The sequence below is a fragment of the Brachyistius frenatus genome, unplaced genomic scaffold (assembly GCF_029030835.1).
Source record: "Brachyistius frenatus isolate BFR_SWC_R1_liver_20210118 unplaced genomic scaffold, ASM2903083v1 Contig_178, whole genome shotgun sequence".
In the NCBI taxonomy this organism is placed as follows: domain Eukaryota; kingdom Metazoa; phylum Chordata; class Actinopteri; family Embiotocidae; genus Brachyistius; species Brachyistius frenatus.
The window spans coordinates 487,189-506,676 of record NW_027210777.1 but is presented as its reverse complement, the minus strand read 5'-3'; the positions used below and the strand labels follow the sequence as shown (position 1 = coordinate 506,676).

Here is a 19,488-nt window from a genome sequence, read left to right as displayed (position 1 = left end):
ACAATCTGCAGGAGGACACAGACAAACACACCCTCAGCTGGTTAAAGCAGTGAGAAGAACCCAGTCCAGTCCACCCAGCACCTCCTGCTGCTCCTCCAACTCCACCTGCTCCTCCTCCATCTCCACCTGCTCCTCCACTTATCTCCACCTTTTCCTCCTCCTCCACCTACTCCTCCTTCTCCACCTGCTCCTCCTCCTCCTAAGGACCTTCAGACTGAGCTGCGCTCAACAACTCTGTTGTTCTCACAAACACTTTGTGCACTTTAGTCTGAATGTTGTTGAGCTGCAGCTGTTGTTGTTGTTGTTGTTGTTGTTGTTATTGTGTTTGTTGGTGGTGGTGGTCCGTGTGGAGACGCTGTGGTTCCATAGAACTGTTGGACTCACTGATACACACACTGAGGATACTACTCTTCATGCACCCCCCCCTCCTCCTCCTCCAGATGTTGTTCCTCCACCCTGACCCAGCGGTCAGTTCTCCTCCAGGTGGCGCTGTAACAGTTAGTTTGATGGTTTGTGGCCTTTTAACTGCTTTGTATTAACGGTCTGATGAGATTAATAATAAATCACCTCCTATTTTATACTGAAGAATACTTCACCTGTTCTCTTTATTGACTATATATACATCATCTGGTGTCATGTTTGGAGGAGGAGAGGAAAAAGAGGAGTGAGAGAGGAAGGGGAAGAGGAGCGGAAGAAAGAAGAGGAGGAGGAGAGGAAGAAGATGGGAAGAGGAGTGGAAGAAGAGAGGAGGAAGAAGAGAAGGAGACTGAAGATCTGTGAAAAAATTATTTTATTCACTTCAACCTTTTATTCCTGAATGTGTGATTCAGGAGCTGGCTCGTGGACCCTCAGTGATCCTGAAGACTCCTGCTGAGAAGTCCAACTGTCCTTCATCTCTTACAAACATGTATTCATCACAGGACAGAGACGTGCCTTCACAGCACCGAGCACTGAGATGTTTTACTAGGTTTTTAGATAAATATTATAAAGATAAAAGTCAATAAATGACATGAAATGCAAGTGTAGTTGAACAGAACCAGATCCTGTCAGCAATCAGAGAAACCCTGAAATATTTAAATATCTTAGAGATATCCTAGCCTTTGTGCTAAGCTAAGCTAACCTGTAGCTCGTTAAGGAGCTGATTACAGAGACGTGATGAAGACCTTCTGAATATCATCACATTGATCCTCTAAAGTAAAACTGTTCCTGTCTTTAGAAATATGTTCATACAGTTTCAGCTGTTGTGAAAACATCTGGAGAACAGGAAGTGAACATCTGGACCATGCTGCTCATTAACTGGACCTGTCCTCAAACTGTCCATCATGTCAACGTTTCAAACATCTGAAACATGAAACCACGACCGCCTCCTGTTCCAGGCTCCTGGAGGGTTCAGGAGCTTCCTGTCTGTCGGGCACTTCCTGTCTCACTTCCTGGTTCACACGTCATGTTCTGTGTGCAGCAGTCTGTGATGAGACTCGTCTCTGGGGAGGACGTAAGAGGATGGAGTAGGTCACACGGTGCTGCAGGGTCCCTCACTGTCCTCGCTGTCGTCCCACACCCCTCCTCCCCCTCCCCCTCCTGAGGCTGCATGATTCCCTCTCTGCTGGGCCGGGCCAGGTCGGAACACGCTGAGGAGCAGTAGGTGAAGGTTATTGATCAAATTTTACACTCGGACTGATGATGTCGTGCAGCTTCAGCATTACCTCAGACTCTCTCTGCTCGGGGGGAAGTTCTGGAAGTTGGGTCGGATCGGGACGAAGCCCGGTCGGCTGTCCTTCTCTGGAGCTGCATCGGCCTGGAGGACGGAGAGGTCCAGAGGAGCAGGGACGGAGGAGGTGATCACAGGACATCTTTGTTATGAAGGTGGTTGTTATTTTATTATGAGCAGTACTTTATCATCAATTATAATAAATGATACTTTTATATCTTTTTACTTCTATTATTACATAATCTCAGAGATGGATCTGGTTCTGGTTCAAAAACACATTAAAGCTGCTGCATGTAGAATTTTTATCTCACAGACTTGCTGCATCTGTTCACCACCGAGAGGCGCCAGAGTTCAAACAGATTTGAAAAGAATCTTTGTTCAAACAGGATGTTTCACTGACACACAAGGTACCTGTTTGGATGGGTCGTCCCAGATGGGCCTGAAGGCACTCTTGGGATGGAGCGGCGGCGACCCTCTCCTGACGCTGACCAGCCTCGACCCGTAGGAGGAGACGAGGCACGGTGCTGGCCCGTCCTGGTAGGGTCTGGCGGGCTTCCTAAGGGGCGGGTGGGGGGTCAGTCGGGGGATCTGCCACCTCACACACACGGTCCGTTCTCTAGGGCTCTCTTTGGGCTGCTGGCTGTACGACGGCTTCAACAGAACCGGTACCTGGCTGTCCTCCTCCTCTTCCCCCCCGCTGTGGCTGCCCAGCGCCTCCCTCCGTAGGGTGCCGTCGGGGCTGCAGGAGGTGACGGAGGAGTAGTCGAAGGCGGAGGTGTCATCGGGGTCCGTCTCCCCGTCCTCCAGGCTGTGGTTGGTGGGCGGAGCATCCTTCCCGGTGAGCTGGCTGAAGGTGCCCTGACCCGAGTCACTGTTCTCGCCCCATCCTGCGGCTTCTGGGGTCAGCAGGGAGCAGTAGGCATGGCCACAGTCATGGGCGGGCTGGTTCGGGGCCGCCCCCTTCCTCCTCACCGGGCTGCAGGACCAGCACTCGAGGCGCATCGAGTGGCAGCCGTCCACCCCGTTGGTGAGGCGGACGCCGTCTCTGCTGGGGGAGGAGACAAAATCAGTCCCAGGAAGCCAGAGGGACGGACAGGGGACATGTCTCAGGGACGCTGTCAGCTGGGGAGTCTTTTAAATTTATGTGTAAAAACATGCACAAAAATCCACTTTTTTACAGGTTAATCTTGCTGAAACTTCTGAGTTTAAACGCCAGGAGGGGGCAACGCTAACCTCTGGGCTGCAAGGTGAGACTCCTCCCCCGTGGGATGAGACTCCTCCCCCCTCAGATGAGACTCTCTGGTCTGATGGGACTCTCTGGTCTGATGACTCCTACTGCAGCAGGTTGTAGAAGATGTACCGGCTGCAGCATCAGAGCAGCTGATGTTCATTTAAAAAAATTTAAACTGTTAATGATCCACAAAGAGATTTTCACAATAAATCTCAATCTTATGAACCAGAAAATGTGTCAACAAATAAACAGAAAGTTTGAGGGTTCAGAAACGCTGTAAAATGAAGAAATCTTTCATATTGATGAATCAAACTGAATCAGATCAGCTGCATTGATCAGGGTCACTCCTCTTCAGAGGTCAGAGTTCCTTCAGTTGTTTCCTTCCACTGAAGCAGCCTTCAGACCACACTCAGGTGGATCTGATCGACTAATCAGCTGATCCAACAGGTGATTAATCAGCTGTTGGATCAGCTGGTAGGAAACATCAGAACTGAGAGAAATAAGTTTGCTTTTGTTCTGAACAGAGGTTCTTTCTCTGCACCGTTAAAGACTGAAGGTTCTGAAGGGAAGAACCTGGAGTTCTGAAACACTCTGAGGAAACTGGACCAGCTGGATCAGGAGCACTGAAGGTGATCGGACCGTCAGCAGATCAATAACTTCATCAAATATAGAAGTTAATGTTTGACTTTAGACCCTCAGAGGATGTTTTTAGAATCAGGATCAGAAGATTAGGTTTATATCAGCTGTATAAATTAATAATCTGATGTCATCATGTCTCGTCCTCCTCACCTTTGCCCCTCCTCCTCCTCCCAGCGGACCTCCTCCTCCAGGATCACATGGCAGCGGGTCAGGATGCTCCTCAGCGCCCGCTCGGTTCCCAGCAGGAGGCTGCAGTCTGGATGTTCTTTTCTGGTCCACTGCAGCAGGTTCTGGAGGAACGTGAAGGTCATCGCTGAGTCACCTGATAACTTTATTTAAAACGTCCGGAGAGCATCGTTTCAGAGTCTGAGGCTGCCGACTCACCTGGATGTGACTCAGGTAACCGTGGAGACGAGCAACGGGCGCCAACAGCGATGAGAGCAGCTTCATCTCCTCCTTCTCCACCTGTCCTCCCTGTGGACACACACCCCCACACACACACACCCCCACACACACATCAGCATCTCCGCTCTCGGACACACTCCCTTCGGAAAGATGAGAGATGGCGTCGTACCTGCAGCTTGTGGCTCTTCTGGTTGAGCCGGTTGAACTCCAGCTGGATGAAGGAGGCCAGCGTGGTCGTGTATCCCACGTACATGTCTGAGAAAGCTGTCTGGACGAGCAGACAGAGGACACATGAGACACCGTCCCTCTGCGTTCAGGAGACGTGCTGACCTTCTAAAAAGAGGCGTGTCTTACGTCGTTGTGTCCGATGAGCTGCACCAGGATGTCTCCCACCAGAGACTTCCAGTGTTCGGCCGACAGCCTCTCCTGCAGCGTGTTCCTGAACGCCACGTGTCTCTGCTGCAGCTGCTCCACCAACTTCAGGTATGTCTGACTGGATCAACAACACAAACATCCTCTCTGACACCACGCAGGAAAACATGTAGAGCTGTGAACAGGTGTGGGGGTACACACACACTCACTGAGGCTCCGCCCTCATCTGGAGAGCTGCGGGACTCTGGTACGTGTCGTACAGCTGGTTTAAGGTGGACACGTACTCCCACTCCGAGTGGAGCAGCTGCATCGCCACCTGATGACGAGCGTCTGGAGACGAGACGGGACAGGTGTCATACTGCAGAAAGTAACAGGAAAACTGTGTCCTCGCGTGTGTGTGTGTGTGTGTGTGTGTGTGTGTGTGTGTGTGTGTGTGTGTGTGTGTGTGTGTGTGTGTGTGTGCGTGCGTGCGCGTGCGTGCGCGTGCGTGTCCCCTGTGATGTCAGAGCTCACCTGTGCCTTCATTCAGTCCAGCTTTGAGTCCTTGCAGGAAGCAGTGGAGGAGCAGCTTCCCTCTGGACAGACCAGCAGCAGCAGAAGGAGAAGAAGAAGAACACTCGCAGGGAGGACGTCCACCGGCCGATGATGACATCGCTGCAACCGCTGCATCACCACTGCAGGACACACGTCAGGTTCTCAACAACACCAGGATGCATCTGCACACTGTTACACACTGTGTTGTTTTTTGTTACCTGTCTCTTTGTTTACATGTGCAGCTCTTTGCATCCTGCTGAGGTCGAACACTGCTGCTGGACAGCTGCACGACCTGAAGACTCATCACCCCCAGCTCCTCCTGCAGGATCACACACACACACACACACACACACACACACACACACACACACACACACACACACACACACACACACACACACACACACACACACACACACACACACACACACACACACACACACACACACACACACACACACACACACACACACACACACACACACACACACACACACACACACACACACACACTTTATTTCTCAGAGACTCTGTTACACCAACATGACGTCCTCCAGGAACCTCTGAGAGGCGGTGTGTGACAGCGGTTTGTGTATTTGGGTCCGTCTCACCCTCAGTGCCTCCACCAGCACCTCCAGCCGCAGAGCCTTCTTCTGGCAGCTCCTCCGGTTCTCCTCCAGCTCCTCCCTCAGGTACGTGTCTCCATGTTGGATCTGACTGAGCTCCCGCAGAGCACTGGTGAAGCCCGTCCTCAGCTCGGAGACCATGCTCTGCAGCTACAGGGAGGAAAACATTAGAACAGGAGCGTCTGGTGGGACTCCATTCTCTCTCTCTGCTGCTCATTTACAGCTCAGAGTTTAAAAGCAGGCCGCTGATTAGTGAAGGTGCAGAGTACCTTGGAGATCTCCGAGACGAGCTCGGCCTCCTGAGGCTTCATCACCTGCAGACACACAAACAAGCCAGTTGGCAAACACTCGCTGGTTAATGTGTACCAACTTCAGCCGGTACGATCTGATCGTTGCAGAGAGAAACCAGAATCCTCCAAACGTAGACGAGATGTGGCAGCAGACCTCTCTGAATAGATGCACACAGGTTATACGAAATATACATTTACATCATATCTAGAATGAAGTTCACCAGATGAGTGAGAGGAGCATCAGGACCTGATTTGAGGACGTATTTGTCGGCTACCTGCTCAGATGTCGTCCTGCCAGCAGCCCCCTCTGCTAAGGAAGTGTTGAGGCAGCCAAAGAGCTCAGCCCTGCAGGGGAAACGGCTGCAGGAGCCAAGATCCCTCCTTACCACTCTGCTGCTGACAGAAGGACAGGCCAAGGATCAGCAGAACACAAACACGGAGAAAAAGGCAGAATATTTACATTTTAAATGGAAAATAAACCAGAAAAATGTATTTAAGCTTCTATTTGATAAAATGTGTAGAAATCATAATTTTGCTGCAGACTGATTTACATTCCTGCCACTTAAAAACATCTGATATTATTCCCAGACATAATTATAATGTTATAATGAGTCCAAATATCCAACAATCCACAAAAAAAAGAAGAAGAAAAAAAAAAGACTGATTGTTGAAGAAGACGGTGTGAAAGCAGCTCACCTTAGTTGAAGGTATTCAGCAGGATTTCTCCTCGCATCTGAAAAAGATGCAGTGACTACTTAAATCCTTTAAATTCCTGTTTTCTCCCGGTTTGCACCTCCGAGGTGAAACTTGGTCGGTGGAGCCTCGTGTTGTTCTCTGTGCTGCTCTGCAGACAGCAGATGTCCTGCATGACGCTCTGAGAGCAGCGCTGTCATTCACTGAGGAGGCACCGTGCACACGCTGCACACTGAGGGGTGCATTCACTGTCTTACTGTCTTTATGTAGTTCACATCGAAATGAAACAAAAACACGATTTAAAAATGATGACTGAAACAATAAGATCTGATTTAAGATTAAAATTAATAAATAAATAAAAAACAGCTGTTCTTTTAAAATAATTTTTTAAAAATACAATACTTTTGGCTATAGAAATTAATTGTGCAAATCATTTTTGGTAAAAGTGATATCCAGCAGTGTTGTGTGCACAATACTAAACAAACTATATATATCACTGTAGTAAACTATATGTAAATATTTCACCATTTTTAATTTATAGCCTGTTTAATTCTATTGGTGGTAATTTGCTGTTGTTTGACTTTTATAACCGGAGTCTGGCGGCTGATAAATGATTTTACCGATTTAAAGAGGTTAAAGATCATCAAACACTAAGTTTCTGTCATAAACATCAATCAAATTCACGATTATTTGTTTTTTGTAGAATGTTTCCAAGTTTCAGGGACGTTGTCGCCGAGTATCCGCTTCACTCCGCCCGCCTTGTTGATGCCGTAGAACAAATTGAGCGTATATTGTCCGGTTTGTTATGCCGTGGGGCGTGGCTCATAGTCGGTGCTCGAATCTGATTGGTTGCTGTCTTCATGGCGTTTTCAAATCGCAGCTGCTGCTGACGGAGCTGTCAAAACAGCAGCGGTGAAAGAGCGAGGCTGGTGAGGAACAACGAGAACTACACGCATTTTCTGTGTTTTTATCCACTTGTATGATCCTCCGGAAAGACACACGGCTCTTTATTCTTTCCAAGTGACTTTTAGATAAAAGTTTTGTTGAATATTGCCTCTTTTATTCTCCGTTTGTAGCAAATTAGCTGCGTAGCTAACGTTAGCAGTCTGCTCATCAGTTCTGAGATTACTGTTTATTATTTCACATAATTCGCGGGTTTAATGGAAGTTTAATATATTTTTATTAACTTTATAATATAGTATAATAGTCAGAGTGTATAATGTTTAATTTACAGCTGACATGTTGGTGCGTAGCCTCATTTAAAGACCATGTTAGCATTTTTTTGGTGCAAAATCACATGTTCTACAGCACAGTAAAATGAGGCCTTCACATTATAATGACGTCATGGATAAATACTGCCTTTTTGTCAAGTTAGAACTCCAACAATAGAAGCATTTCTTACACTTTATATCACTGCCAATAACTTCCAAAGTAATATGTGTTCAGTTAAACCTCAGAGACTTTAAACCTGCATTAAAATAAATAAAATAATCCATCCCAGAAAACTTCAGTTTTAGTCTGAGATGTGACATGTTGTGGTCTTATAATGAAGATCACTGTGTCCACACTACAGGGTCAAAAACAAAGCATTTCCAAAGTCTGAAATATTACTGATGTTCTGAATATTATTGTCATTAATAAAATAAATAAAACGACAGGTATTGAAGAGAAAGTGCTGAAATTAAAACTCGCTGCCGTCCGCAGGTTTTGAAGAAATGGGGACGAGTGAGTTTGATTCTTCCTCTGATGACGAGGAGGTCGGAGAGGAGCCGCTGACTCCCTTCCACATCTCCTGGTAGGTTTTTGGAGGTTTGTTTCTGAATACACAACAGTTTTTAATTCTAATAATGTAAAAGACATATAAGATTGTTAATATTCAGTATGTTTAATTTTTTTTGCGTTCAGGTTGCCGCTGTCTGCAATCGAGTGCTCACAGTTTCTTGGAATCTGTGCTCTGCCAGGTAGAGTCACACTTTATTTTATTTACAGTTTACTTTAGTTTGTAAGGTTTTTAATAAAATATGAATATGATATAAAATCCTCCATTTCATTCACTTTCTCTTGACTTCAGGTTGTAAATATAAAGACGTCCGCAGGAACCTGCAAAGAGACGTCGGTAAGACAAACTCAGTTCTTCTGGAAGTTCACGTTAGTTTATACAAATACACCTTAGTATCTAATTTAAACATTGAGATTTACTTTACAGGATGTGAGTTCCTGAATCTGCTGCTGTAAAGTTATCTCAGAACACCTGTCTGTGTTTAACCCGTATATAAAAAGATTCATTTATAATGTGACAGAAGTCTGATGTTGTTCTGAGTTGATTTTTAATATCCAAATGTTTGGATAAAATTAAATTCACATCCAGCTGAAACATGAACTTAAAACTTCACTGTGTTGTTTTTCTTTATAAGCAGTTTGTTTTTTAGCGTATAGATTGTTCTTCTAACCAGGTGACACACATCTTGACCAGCTAATAATCAACTGTTTCCCACCAGAGTAAAACCCTTTCAACTTCCTGGTCTGACATTAAAATGTGCAGGCGACTCTTATTTTTGTCGACTTCCTGTGTTGTCCACAGAGGAGCTGCAGAACCAGGGCGTGCAGGACGTGTTTGTTTTGTGCACCAGGGGAGAGCTGAATAAGTACCGGGTTCCCTCCCTGCTGGAGGTGTACCAGCAGCAGGGCTTCAGCGTCCACCACACGCCCTTCCCCGACGGAGACGCTCCCCAGCTGGAGCAGTGCTGCCAGATCCTGGAGGAGCTGCAGCTCAGCCTGGAGAACAACCGGACCACGCTCATCCAGTGAGTCACATCATCACAATTAAAATAATAATAATTTAAAAAAATTAAAAAGAAATTGCATCAGGGCTAAAAAATATAAACAGGAAGGGAGAGTTTCAATTCAATTTTATTTATATTGCACCAAATCACAACACAGGTTATTTCATGGCACTTAACACATTAAAGTCTTCACAGCAGAACTTTACAGCATTATTCAGAGAAACCCAACAATTCAACAATTCCCACATAAGCTTCTCACATTTGAATGAAAGAGTTTCACACCGAGAGTCTCAAAACACTGCATGAAACATCCGTATGAAAATATCCATAGAACATTCATACTGCTGAAATCAGTTGAGGTTTAATACATTAATGAACATTTTATCTGACAAAACTTTAATTAAACTGATGAACGGACAGTAAAAACTTTCACTTTCATAAACCAGAGTTTTTGTATTTTGATACATCATTTTCATAAATAATAAATATAAAGAACTAAAGTGCATCAACAAAATAAGAATGTTTACATTGTAAATTATCATCCTTTTATTATTTTAATGAAAAAAGGTATAGAAAAAAAATGTGTTTTAATGACAAAAGGATTTTATAAGAAAATGCTGACCTCCCTGACAGAGCTGATGACGATGCTCACCAGGCAACAGGAAGCTGACAGCAGCATGTCAGAGTAAAAGCTCCTCCGGTCCGTGGAGATTGAAGACAGACTCATGGATCTTCTGTGTTAGAATATTTTTAAACCTCTGAGCACACAGATGACATCTCTTCGCGTCCCCGGGACACCTCTCATTACACAACCTTTCCTCTTTAGTCATGTGTTTGATGGGATTTTGTATCTCTCCCCTTTCAGCTGCTATGGAGGCCTGGGACGATCTGCACTAAGTAAGAGAGTTCTGCTTTTACTTTGAAAGTCGTCCCGTGTGATCTGTGTTGTATGTAGCATCAGAGCTGTAACGCACGGCTGTTTCCCGCCTTTCAGTCGCCGCCTGTCTCCTGCTGCTGCTCTCCGTAACCATGACGCCAAACAAAGCCATCGAAATCCTGCGGGAGCACCGAGGAGGAGGAGCCATACAGACGGTGAAGGTGAGAGGCCAGACTCCTCTTCCTCCTCTCTCTGGAGGGTTTAAAGGAAAATTTCGCTGTTTTAAAACTTTTGTTTTGAAACCTTTTTACCATTGGACTCCATTAATTCCATCACTCTTTCACAATAAGACAGAAACACAGTGGTTTCACCTTTCAGCTTTTTATTATTCTGATGTGGAAACTCAGATCCGGGTTGTCCCAGTTTTCAAAGGTGCATTTTGTTGTTTGTGATTATTTCTTTAACAGTTAAGAACAGTAAAAATGATTAATTCCCCATATTTACAAAAGTTTTGTGTCATTCAAACATTTTTTTAAAACCTTCCTGTGTCTATTGTTTCTGTGCTGAAACCTGTCAAATCAAAATTATATTTTCTGTTTTAATTGTTACTGACATGTTTTGTTTTTTTCTCCTGCAGCAGTACAACTTCCTCCATGAGTTTCGTGAACGGTTGGTGGCGTACAAAGAGAGCAGAGACGTCTCCACAGAGCGATCTGTGTCTCGGTGATCAATGATCCTCGCCTCCAATCAGCAGCCGGGAAATATTGATCTCTGCTGATTCTTCTATTTCTGATTAAATAGATTCTTAAAGAAGTGCACTTTAAAATGATCTGATTATAACGACAAAAATCAATATATTAAATAAAAGACTGGATCACATTCTGCTGTTTTGATGTTTATAATGTGTTTAATTCGTTTTTATTATAAACGTTGAGACATGTTCTGTTTGTGCTCTTCTGTGTGAAGGTGAATTAAACTGTTCAAGAACAATATGTTGACGATTAGAAGGAAATATCCAATCAGCTGCACTTTGAGTCAAATGATCTTGTATGAAATATTAAAATAATTGAAAGCTTGTGATTTAAAAAAAAAAAACTAGGACAAAAAGCTTCGTAGGTTCTCGGTCAGCGTCTGTTCCTCAGTATAAATATCTTTCTGCTGACTCGCTCTTATAAAACAGCTGATCAGGAGTTTATTTCTAACTTTGACTGGTTTATCTGTTAAATGCACAATATGAACCTCAATATCAACAAAAAGACTTCAAATCACTAAAAACTCGAACATGATGCTGAGGTCATCAGACAGTCTGGGGTCTTTGTTCAGTCCTTGGCCCTGGGGTGTCACATGATCCGGGGTCACAACCTCTGAGAGGTGCAGCCTCTTTGGTCAGTAAGAGTCTGCAGGGAAGTGAGGGACTGGTTTTATTGTCTGTCTCGTATTTAAAGATGCTGTAAAGCAAATTCCAACATTTGCTTCTCAGTACATTATATACGTGTGAAATGAGTTGCTGAAAGCATGTGCAAAGCTTTTAAACTTTGTCTCACTGAAATGTGGAGTTAGACCGTTAAACAGTTTCTCACCCGTCTTCAGCTCAGTTTTTTTTTAGGCGGAGCTAAAACCTAACCTATCTACGTCACAACAACCTATCTACGTCAGATCACAGGCCGGTTTATATAACCTTCTGCATGGCTCCTCCTCTCACAAGGTGAAACGCTATAAAAGCCTGGAGCTCATCCCACTGGACTTCAGTTCTACTCCTGCTGGAGTCAGATTGTTATTGTACATCAGCTAGCTGCTACAGGATGTCTCCCTCCACCCGCAAATCTTTCCTGGAAGCAAGAACCTCCAAAGCAGCGCTGCATCGCTGTTTAAATGTCCTGCTGAAGAAGGAAAAAGAGGTGGATTGATTTCGTGAAGAGCCTGGCTAAAGGAGACCGTAGGATTAACACCAACAGCAGCCTCTGCAGTGATCATTTCACAGCGGATAGTTTCAACTTGGACCGGAGACGGACCGAGTTCACAGACGCACCGCTTCTCCTGCAGCGCAGAGCCGATCCGAGTTTCACCCTCACGGCCGTTCATCTTCCGCTCGCACCGGCACCGTCCGCCGCCGCCGGACCGCCGACCGTCTCGTCCACCACTGCCTGCAGTCCACCACTCAGCGTAAGTTCTCAATTTACCACAGTAACGCTGCTACATTTAGCCCGCGGTGCAAACTGCTAACGTGATTTTACTCGGTGTAGAATAACTTTATTTTCATGAAATGGGAGTTAATGTGCTAATTTGCTTGTATTGAGCTCGTAGCCGAGCAGAGTTCAGAGGAAAATGCTCCGATAACCGTGGATTGTTTTATACGTGTCCATCTAGCTCCGATAAGGAACTATAATATACGTAACTGTATTTTACATGTCGGGGTGATGTTAAACATGGACCAGAAGAGATCTCGTCCTCCCGATTAATGACGGTTGTTATTTTTGTACTCTGGTGTAGTTACAATCACCGACCCTCTCGGTTACATGTACCGGTACCGGTCCGGATAAACGAGCCCGACTACATGTGCAGGAGGCTGCAGGGAGCAGGGAGCAGGTGGAGGTGGAGGAGGGACATCAGTGAAAGAGAAAGACTGTCGGCTTGACCTGAGCAGGTTCAAAGTTTGGATTGACGTGATATAATGAATTGACATGTGATATAATGCAGCGTTGTTCATGTTGCAGTTACAGAACTAAGGTAACTCCTCCGCTCTTATTATCTCTACTATTGTAATGCAGGTGCGTTAGAAGTAGTTGGAGAGCTCACTGTCTGCTGTCCAGTTTTACTCCTGTGTTACAGCTCAGGGGGACAAGCTGGATTTGATTGCATCTGTATGTTTCACTCATTGGACAAATAAATTCTAATTATATTCTGTTTTCACAAAGCAGGCTGCTCCATCCACCAGAGAGACAGAGGACCAGTGGGACATCATGCATAAAGTCACTGAGAGGTTAGATGTCAGACGGACCGCTTAGTGGGGAAAAGAACTGCAGCTACAGGACTGTCATACTGAACACTGAACACCTTCCAGCGAGTGGGCGGAGCTTCAGGTCCTTCAGGCGACACGCCCCCCCAGTCTCAGAGCAGAGAGGACTGATGATTTTCTCATGATTTCAAACCCTAATTTAACAAATTTGTCTTGTTTTTTTTCATTCAAATTTGGATGGGTAGTGAACAACCCATACTCCTGGGTTGTGATGAACTTTAAACTCATTTTCATTTCTACTTTACAGCATCTTTAAAGACTTTTTAATAGAAAACTGAACTCTATTCAGACATGAGTAAAACTGAGAATATTAAAGTCTGAGCAGAGATGTGTAATAATCCATTTTTAGTTATTAATCCATCTGTAGTTATCTGTAGTTGATAATCTATCTGTAGTTATTAATCCATCTGTATTTAATAATCACTGAAGTCCACATTAACCGATTGGGATCTTTTTATTCAGACTCATAAATCATTTCCTACATTTGACTTGATGGGATCTAAAACATAAAAAAAATGATAATCCTTTTCCCTGATAAATTTACATGTTGAAATAAATACTCTAATATCAATGAACCGTTGTCTGATGGCCTCTAAACGAACGTCTCCAGGTTCAGATTGTGGAGACGAGCGAGGCGGTGCGGAGTGTTGGATGTCCGGAGGACCCTAAAAACATGGAATAAATAAACGAGGTGGAATATTTGGTGTTTGAAACACAGAAACGGACTGAGTTCAGCGGTTTGGCACGTCAGCAGTCAAAAGCAGAAGAACTAAAGCGTGTCAGGCTGGTTGCAGCCTACCTCAGTTGATAGACAGCTGCAGAAGGGGCGGGGCTGCAGACACAGGTCTCACTGAAAACAAACAGGGGTCATGTGATACGTCCGTTTGATGCCGCAACAACCACCGCGATTGTCCTTGTGCAACACTCAGTAATAAAAGCCCCACACTTCACATTTCAGAGCAGAAGTCTGTTGTTTTAGTGCTGCGAACCAATCAGCTGACGGACAGCTCAGATTCTCTCTTGATAAACACACCCTGAACACGTCTAGCTAGTCCGTAAACACACCGCGATGGGAAAAAAGAAAAACTAAACTTTATTAAATCCCGAGCATCAAAAATCACCACACCATTAAAAAATAAAAAAGATAAACTCTCCGTTCAGCTTCGTCCTCAGAGATCTATGAGAGGAGCACTGCGACCAGTCCGGAGACGGATAAATGTTTCTGACGTGAGGGAGGGAGGGAGGGGGTGATGGGGTCTCCAGCAGGTCGAGCGGTCCAGCACTGAGATCGTTGCGTCTGGTCGTCCACTGTACATGCAGCTCCTCCTCTTCCTCCTCCTCCTCCTCCTCCTCCTTCTTCTCTTCTTCCTCCTCCTCCTCCTCCTCCATGGTCATGTTTAGGAGCTCACCAGAACGTAAATCATCCTGTTACACAGAAAGGAATATCGAATACTGTAATCATCTGAAACAACAACGGTGCTGTTGTTTAAATATGAAGCTACAGTTAGCTTAGCATGAGCAGCTTTAAAGCTAACATTAATGAGCTGTTACATCATTCATCTTTAATGCAGGGAACCCTCTGCATTTCTGCATGAGGGTTTGTTTGTCCCTCATATCTCAACACGTTTAACATTAATAAACTTAAATAAAAACCCACAAATAGTTGTTTCACACTTTTTGTCCTGATTTAAAATAAGATTAAAAAAAAAAAAAAAAGGTTAATTATGGAGGAGTTTATTAGTTCTGGACAGAACTAGGCTACTTTTCCCCTCTGCTTCCAGTCTTTATGCTAAGCTAAGCTAACCAGCTGCCGGAGGCATTCTTCTCATCTACCTGATGGTTGCCGACTGAGACGTTACATTTTTAACACCCTGTGGGGTAGAAAAAGATGAAGACGTACCCGTAGAGATAGTAGAAGAAGGACAGCAGGTAGAAAGCCAGTTTGCACCAGCCTTCTTTTTGACAGAACGCCAGGATGTCGGCGTTCATGATGGTCGTGGGGTCGTAGAGTCCCGGACAGCTCATCACCGGTCTGCTCATGTACCTGCGGCACAGGTGACAACAGGTGTATGTGTGTGTGTGTGTGTGTGTTAACAGGCTCTGCAAACGCTCACATCCATCACATGTTCTGTTTTCACCCACACGGGACGGGCGTGTACCTCCACACGTGGTAGGCCAGCAGCGGCAGGTTGAGACAGAGGGTGAGCCACTCGGCCGCGCAGAAAAACATCACGCAGAAGAAGAAGTGGATGAGATACTCCGGGAGGACGAGCTGCAGGAGAGACACACACACACACACACACACACACACACACACACACACACACACACACACACACACACAGACACACATACACAGAGAGAGAGAGAGAGAGAGAGAGAGAGAGAGAGAGAGAGAGAGAGAGAGAGAGGGTGAGACGTCAAACTCGGCACAGTCAGCACTTTACACATCTCCTGCTCTCATATCCTGCTCTGGATTTGATTTTCATTCTGAGACTTCATCGTCTTAACGTGGAGGCACATGGACCGATGCAGCGACTCGATAAAGAGGACAAATGGTTTGAAGTTACGGGTCCTCAAAGTCCTTTTTACAAGACGGACTACTGAGACATTTAAAAGAGACGCACATCTGGAAACTGCAGAGAGAAACAAGTGATGAGGCTGCTTCCTGTTCCATTATTACTCATTATCAGATGTGATAGAATACACACTGCTCTAATAACACTGATTTAATAACACTGCTCTGTAATTATCTGTATAGTGAGAAACAGGGTGAAAAAATATTCAGAATGTGATTTTTAACACTGAAACGTGTTCCATGTTTACAGTTCTTCTGATTTCTAACTGTTCATCATGTAAACTGGTAGTTTAACATGAAGTTTAACAACATCTGCTGACGGATCAAGTTTATTTAACTTCTACTGACGGATTAGGTTGATTTAACTTCTACTGACGGATCAGGTTGATTTAACTTCCACTGACGGATCAGGTTGATTTAACTTCCACTGACGGATCAGGAGGTTTATTTCTCACCCTGTTTGTACATTTGTGCATTTAAACATCATTTGTTTTTATTTGCAGTGAGGGTAATGAACTCCTTGACGAACGGGTGGACCACACAGCGGAGGCGGGAGGGAGGGGGGGCATGCTGCGAGCGCGAGCAGTGCTGGTGCAGAGAGTCAGGGCTGGTGCGGGGGTTCAGGGGGGCAGATGGAGGCACCACATGGAAGCCATGCATTCAGAAGGAGCAGAGGGCGGAAGGGCGGGGGCAACCAACAGCCCACAGATGGAAAGGTGAGGGGCGTGTAGGGGGAGGAGGGGGGCTATAATGAGCTGAGATCCTGCACTGTGCTGCCAAATAGAAAAAACCTGCACACAAACATGTGCTTACTGACCGACAGTCCTGACGAGACAGGCCGCGGTCGGAACCGCATACCGGCCTGCGTCATGGATTAAACATGGAGAGAACCTTTCTGACTAGAATTAACTCCTCCCATTGGTGAAAACCCACTGACCAATCACTGGCCCCAAAATACTGCTGAGCTGCAGAGAGTTGCAGCCATCTGCTCTGAACCGCAGGTGTTGGGAGGTCCGGCCAACATACAGCATCTTATTCTGCTGACTGCAGCCTCCACCTCACAGAAAACTATAATTATATTAATAAATATATTATCATTAAAATGAACTTGCTCACACTGAACCACAACCTACAACTCAAAGCAACATCTGTTCAAAAAGCTGCTGTTATCACTACGAATCAGAGCCTGTGATTTAACAACGTCTCAAACTTAAAGAGAGTTTACTGTAAGCAGTAACCATCGCACTATATGCAAACAAAGGGTAGGTTGTCATAAAGATCATGCATGTTCTGAGCATTTGCAAGTCTTTTCAGTTAACAGCTATGCTTTAGCAACAATCTGTAATAATGGAGACATTATCTGGAAGAATATTGCTGGCATGTTCATGAGAGCGATGGTTTTTATTCCATAAAAAAAATAAGTAAACAAACTTTAAAACATGGATGTTAGTTCATCTTTTGGTAGTTTTTAAATAAAATGTTTCCAAGCTGCACTTTGAGGCCGACAGCAGACAGAATAACTCGCATCAAATTTATCTCCAGAAATTAAGAATAAAAAGAACACTTAAAGAATAAAAACCTACAACAGTGAGAAACACCTTGACGCACAGGTGGCAGGGTGTCTACCCTCGCTGACCTCTGACCTCCACGCTGAGATTAGTTAACTGAAAAGACATTTGCAAACACTTCCCCGTGCAACATGAGTCGAACTGAGCGGGCAGTTTAAAGATTGGTACAAACCTTTAATGCAATTTTGACTCTTTTTATCTTTTTGACCTTTTCAACTGTCTTTTTGCGGTTAAATAAAAAAAAAAAAAAAAAGTGTAAAAAAAAAAAAAAGCAGATTAGGAAAAAACAAAACAACAAAAAAGGCGTTAGAATTTGAATTCATCACAGGCAGTTATTTAGCAAAACAGTGCAGAAAAATGTCAGAAACAGAGAGGTGGATAAAGTTACAGTAAAGTAGAGAGAAGACTTTTCAACAGAGCAAATCTGCATGCAGTCATAGGGGCCAGGAAGGTGTGTGTGTGTGTGTGTGTGTGTGTGTGTGTGTGTGTGTGTGTGTGTGTGTGTGTGTCACTTACCGGATTTAAAGTGTTACACTGATCTATAGGATTCTTGTAATCAGTCTTCAACTCATCGAATGCTATTATCTGCAGAAACAAGAGAAAACTTTAGAGATTTGTGGTTCTTGCAGAACAGAATCAATACAAACATGATGATTTTTATAGAATATGATGCAGATTAAACTAACCAGAAGGACATTAAGTAGTTCAAAATAGCCTGAATGCTCATTAATGCAGCAGTAATATTAACAGTAAAACACTGAAAGGCAGCGTTTACTTTGACTTTTCATACTTTAAGTACATTTTTACTGATAATACTCACATACTTTTACTTTAGTCAGGACTTTAACTTGTACTGGAGTATTTCCACAGTCTGTATTACTACTTGTATTTCAGTAAAGGACCTGAATACTTCTTCCACCTCTGGTCACTATTCTACTTGACTTAGGTAAAGTTTCTGTCATCATCTAATCGATATTCGTCACAAATTGTTTCAGCATTTTATTCAGCGCTTCCTGTTATTTATTTCTAGCATCAAATATCTTCCTAACTGCTCTTTGGAGGTATATTTTATTCCATGTCATGTGCTTGTAAATGAGTTCTTCATTTACATAACATTTATTAAAGGAGTCATTTCAAAAGGTTCAGATGTGACATGTCGGGAGTCACGTGACAGCACAATCATAAACGTTAGCTAAGCCTGCTAACTAGCCGGCTAGCTGCTAGCGCAGCATTGCCTTTTAGTTTGACCCATCTTGGTGAGTTAATGCACGTTTTCTTTATCTAGACGATGTTTAATTAAACGTGGAGGACGAGAAAGAGGATAATAACATGACGCTTAGGTACAAATACTGCCCGTGTGGATGTTTTCGATGCTAACTGTTTTGTGCTAGCCAACGTTTCCTGAAAACTGAGCGCGCGGCTGCTTCGCTTGGTTACGGGTTCTGTCAGGACGTTGCTATGAACCGCTGTGAGCTACGTAGAACCCGAGAACATTCCGGGTGTGTGGCCGCCCGCCCGGCCGGCCTAGCCTGAGCCGGGCCAGCTTCCTTCGCCTCCTTCCTATCAGCCCCCCCCCACACCTTTAATGTCTACTTACATGCCAGATAGCGAAGAAGATTAGCGCCGCCGTGAGCAGCAGCGCGAGCATGTAGCAAAAGGCCGCGAATGTGAACGCCATTTTCCAGGTTCTGCTGTTCGGGTCCTGGCTCGGTCGGCGGATGATGCAGGCAGCTTCCAGCCGAGTTCAGATTTGTCAGTGTCTCTTCTTCTGCAGCGACACTTCAGCTTGCTGCCATCCTTCATTGCTGCTTTACCGCCATCTTCTGGATTGTTTCCTCTTCCATTCAAACCTTCATTCATTTCACTAATCAACATTTTTCTTGTTTTATTGTTTGGAGTCTGGTGCTTTTTATTCTCAACCACTTTGAAGCTGCTGTTCTACTCACAGATCACATATATTACTGTTTAATACACTGCAATAACATGTACTGTCCCTGATATGCGAACAAATAAGTACATCTCGTGGAAATTGTTGACTTATTCAACATATGTAATGCTCTTTGCTCCTACAGATAAATGGTCTCACATTATCTTTAAACCTTATTTCACTTCTTTTTTATCTTTTTTTTAATTTTTTTTTTAGGTTTTTATAGTTGAATCAGTGACTG

The 19,488-nt window shown here is 44.4% G+C and overlaps 3 protein-coding genes and 1 long non-coding RNA gene across 7 annotated transcripts; 2 read left to right on the top strand and 2 right to left on the bottom strand.

Annotated features, from left to right (window-relative positions):
• Positions 1-773: 773 nt before the first annotated feature.
• LOC138632249 (uncharacterized) lies at positions 774-6,698 on the bottom strand. Of its 3 annotated transcripts, none has more exons than XM_069717671.1 (15): positions 6,502-6,698; positions 6,081-6,201; positions 5,785-5,829; positions 5,501-5,665; positions 5,108-5,208; positions 4,869-5,029; positions 4,565-4,685; positions 4,338-4,476; positions 4,153-4,251; positions 3,963-4,052; positions 3,729-3,868; positions 2,942-3,088; positions 2,120-2,756; positions 1,704-1,795; positions 774-1,628 (listed from the first exon to the last, which is right to left on the bottom strand). In XM_069717671.1, exons 3-15 carry the CDS (start codon positions 5,824-5,826, stop codon positions 1,511-1,513), a joined length of 2,052 nt encoding a protein of 683 aa, XP_069573772.1. In that variant the 5' UTR covers positions 5,827-5,829; positions 6,081-6,201; positions 6,502-6,698; the 3' UTR covers positions 774-1,510. The 3 variants fall into 3 exon arrangements, with proteins under 3 accessions (XP_069573772.1, XP_069573771.1, XP_069573773.1); XM_069717670.1 differs by having other exon boundaries at positions 6,081-6,198; XM_069717672.1 differs by having other exon boundaries at positions 2,120-2,753; positions 6,081-6,198.
• A 676-nt stretch (positions 6,699-7,374) lies between these two features.
• Positions 7,375-11,098, top strand: cdkn3 (cyclin dependent kinase inhibitor 3). Its single transcript, XM_069717635.1, has 8 exons — positions 7,375-7,427; positions 8,203-8,293; positions 8,404-8,459; positions 8,570-8,614; positions 9,080-9,302; positions 10,147-10,178; positions 10,276-10,379; positions 10,796-11,098. The coding sequence occupies exons 2-8, from the start codon at positions 8,214-8,216 to the stop codon at positions 10,883-10,885; spliced, it is 630 nt and encodes a 209-aa protein (XP_069573736.1). The 5' UTR covers positions 7,375-7,427; positions 8,203-8,213; the 3' UTR covers positions 10,886-11,098.
• Positions 11,099-11,939: 841 nt separating this feature from the next.
• On the top strand, positions 11,940-13,620 carry LOC138632261 (uncharacterized). The gene is made up of 3 exons (XR_011311799.1): positions 11,940-12,321; positions 12,649-12,885; positions 13,074-13,620. It is a non-coding gene; the product is annotated as an uncharacterized lncRNA (long non-coding RNA).
• On the bottom strand, positions 13,610-19,097 carry cnih1 (cornichon family member 1). 2 transcript variants are annotated; one of them, XM_069717683.1, is made up of 6 exons: positions 18,918-19,097; positions 17,837-17,905; positions 17,493-17,540; positions 15,334-15,446; positions 15,075-15,218; positions 13,610-14,599 (listed from the first exon to the last, which is right to left on the bottom strand). In XM_069717683.1, the coding sequence occupies exons 1-6, from the start codon at positions 18,996-18,998 to the stop codon at positions 14,572-14,574; spliced, it is 483 nt and encodes a 160-aa protein (XP_069573784.1). In that variant the 5' UTR covers positions 18,999-19,097; the 3' UTR covers positions 13,610-14,571. The 2 variants fall into 2 exon arrangements, with proteins under 2 accessions (XP_069573784.1, XP_069573785.1); XM_069717684.1 differs by lacking the exon at positions 17,493-17,540 and having other exon boundaries at positions 18,918-19,094.
• Between the last annotated feature and the right edge of the window lie 391 nt (positions 19,098-19,488).